This window comes from Aplidium turbinatum, chromosome 17, assembly GCF_918807975.1.
Source record: "Aplidium turbinatum chromosome 17, kaAplTurb1.1, whole genome shotgun sequence".
NCBI lineage: Eukaryota > Metazoa > Chordata > Ascidiacea > Aplousobranchia > Polyclinidae > Aplidium > Aplidium turbinatum.
In genome coordinates this window covers 20,944,148-20,946,976 of record NC_137488.1, presented here as the reverse complement: position 1 = coordinate 20,946,976, position 2,829 = coordinate 20,944,148, and the positions used below count along the sequence as shown (strand labels likewise).

The 2,829-nt window shown below is 39.3% G+C and overlaps 1 protein-coding gene across 1 annotated transcript; it reads right to left on the bottom strand.

Annotated features, from left to right (window-relative positions):
- Window positions 1-1,388, bottom strand: LOC145786106 (uncharacterized). The gene is made up of 3 exons (XM_082597754.1): window positions 1,261-1,388; window positions 765-867; window positions 1-388 (listed from the first exon to the last, which is right to left on the bottom strand). The coding sequence occupies exons 1-3, from the start codon at window positions 1,335-1,337 to the stop codon at window positions 125-127; spliced, it is 444 nt and encodes a 147-aa protein (XP_082453880.1). The 5' UTR covers window positions 1,338-1,388; the 3' UTR covers window positions 1-124.
- Between the last annotated feature and the right edge of the window lie 1,441 nt (window positions 1,389-2,829).

The following is a 2,829-nucleotide window of genomic DNA, read 5'->3' as shown; positions in this document are numbered from 1 at the left end:
GATAATGAGGTTCAGATGATGCGATAACACAAGCCACGTCATAGCACATCGCATTGTTGCGTGTGCGTCTTGCATGAGGACGAGCGATCAGCTCCGCGGTTGCAAGCGATCGATCCATTCGCGATTATATCAACTTCAGTTCGTGAGTGACGTTTCTCGCGTAAATAACGTCATCGTCCAACAATATTTCAAATGCAGGATTGACGTATGCGTTTGATGACGTCACGGGGCCTTTGTTCGTAAACAGTTGGCTGCAATATGAAATCAAGCATGACGTGGTGATGTGATCTCGAAACAAGATGAAACTGATAATCGCGCACCCAAACACCAGAATGAATATGACGCAATAACACAAGGGGTTGCACGCGTTCTCTTTCTTGTGGGGAACCTGAAAGCAGAAAAGAAACTTGCGATATATTTTATGTTGTCTCTAAATAATGAAATAAACAGACATAGTTGAGGTATGAGGAGTTGAGGAATCATTGTTTCATCGTTACTTTATATTGCAGGCAAATAGTTATGGACTACTTTGAGCATTGTGCGCTCAACTTTAAATCTAAAAAAATATAATAGTCTCTAACTCTGAGGTATGGTACAAATACTTCACACACATCTTAATGTGTGCTCAAATAAAACACAAATTGTTCTTCCAATCTAGCTAGCACTAATTCGTCATTTTTACATCGATTAACATCTGAAGACGTTGAATCAGTGTAACAAAAATAAATCTCGTAAGCTGAAGGAAGCAGCTAGTTATTCCTTACCGCATCTTTGCCTGGTAAAACCTGAAAGGCTGTGAAGTTGTAGGAAGACTCTTGCGCATCGGTTGAATTGTTGATGACGGAGGGGATAGGGACTGCATTGCTACTGCGCAAACAGGAATGAGATTTTCATTAAAAAGTCGTAATCGTGTATTATCAAGACAATCTCACATCCTCAATGTTGGGCTATTGGAGCACGAACTAGACAATGGGCTAATCTTAGCAGCAGGGATAGTCTTGGATAAACAGCAAATATTCATATAAAAATAAACCGAAGTTATTGTTTTATATTTATAAGACTGGGTTATGTTAGAGTCCCCGAGACCAAGTAGTGCAATATTAGACTTGCTTTGTTTAGATGATTCTGGATTAAATATTTTTCAATTTAATTTACCGTTCACCGAATCTACTTTAGGGTCGTGGTGCAAAAGTATCGCCCGGAACTTCCTGTCAACGCTGCTGCATACTGATCACTAGGAGGAGTGGGAACGCAACCAACCTGACGTTGAACGTTGGGTCGACTTGAAGTGACGTCAGCGAAACAATCATCAAAACAACTTGAATCTTCTTGAACATTTCAACAACACACGGCCTTGTCGCATTGAAGCAATTTATAGCAATACCAGTTTAACGTCTTCTAGATCAGTGTTACTCAAACTATTTGATGCAACGTGCCGGACCAGCAGAGGTATTAATTTCATTCGGGTACCATTCATATATTAAAAAAAGCGGACACTAAGAAGTCTAATCTTAGTTCTGAAAGTCTCACTCTCTCCATTAGGCTACAATTAGTGAACTCTTTTTGAAAGTCGACAATGAGAAAATTCACCAAGAATTTTTCATTAACATTTTACCAACGGTTTGTGGTTTTCCAGCTTTGCAATCCTTAGCGTTGCTTCATAGGATGCATGTAGCTACTGCACAGTAGCCTACTGTATAATAAAGTGTTTGCACATCTGTTTTTGCTTAGGTTTAATTCGTTTTATTAAAAGAAGCCTTTCGGCTGAGGTCTATAAGTTGTTGAATACAAGTGGTTCTTTAGATCTGACGGTTTCATTGCGTCATCGCTGAGCACAACTTTACAAACGACAGATTGCGGTTTCGTCAGTGAGATGAAGTAGAAAGAAAATCTGGGAATCCGCTATTTTGAAAGTAGCGCACTCCCGCTACTTTGAAAATCTCTTACAATGATTATTTTTTTTTTTACTTTGGGAAAATAGCGAAAGTACAACTGGAACAAACGTCTCGTCCCTCCTCTACCTTGGAGAAGAAGTAGCGTCGCTTCTACAGCAGCTTCTCTAACAAAAATTAGCGCCGTTCTACAACCGTACTGCAAATAAGAAAAGTAGCGTACAAGTAGCGGCGCTACAAAAGCTCAGCGCTAACACCCTCCCCATGGCTATGTTCGTGGGTTTCGGCACACCAGCATCATTTTTTCCAGCACTAAAGCTTTTTAGTATCCAGCATCATCTAAGTATGATGTATCGCATAGTCGAACAAAATTTTAGCGAGTTTTAACCGCAAACGCTTGGCCCTTCCAATATCACTTTGTCAGAATCGGAATCAATTAGGTCATTTCCATACGAACACGATGTTTGTCGATGTGGTAAACACCAATATCTCGTTTTAACAGCAAACAAAGTAAGGAAATTACGCCGTAAAGAAAAAACAACCTGACCATGTTGAAAAACACATTCTAATCAAAATAATTCTCAATAAATTATTTTCAAACAAATCGTATACCGGCACCGGTACTCGCACCACAGTTTAAGTAGCACTGCTCTAGAAAGATTGCTCTGGTAAACGCAATCACATGTTCATGATCTGGAAGTTCACCTTTGTGCAATCACCAACCTTTTAAAAAGTTTTCTATGATAGCACGTGTAGCACAAATTCTCTGCGTTTGCTTCGCGCTTAATCTCACTTAAGCTAACTGTCACTGACGTCATATCTATTCAGTTAGTTTTACATCATTTCCAAACACTTATTCAAGAATCACTTTTCAATTCTGCTCAGCAAACGACAAAAACTAACTCTAAGTTAGTAACCTTCACTAAAATTTTATCTG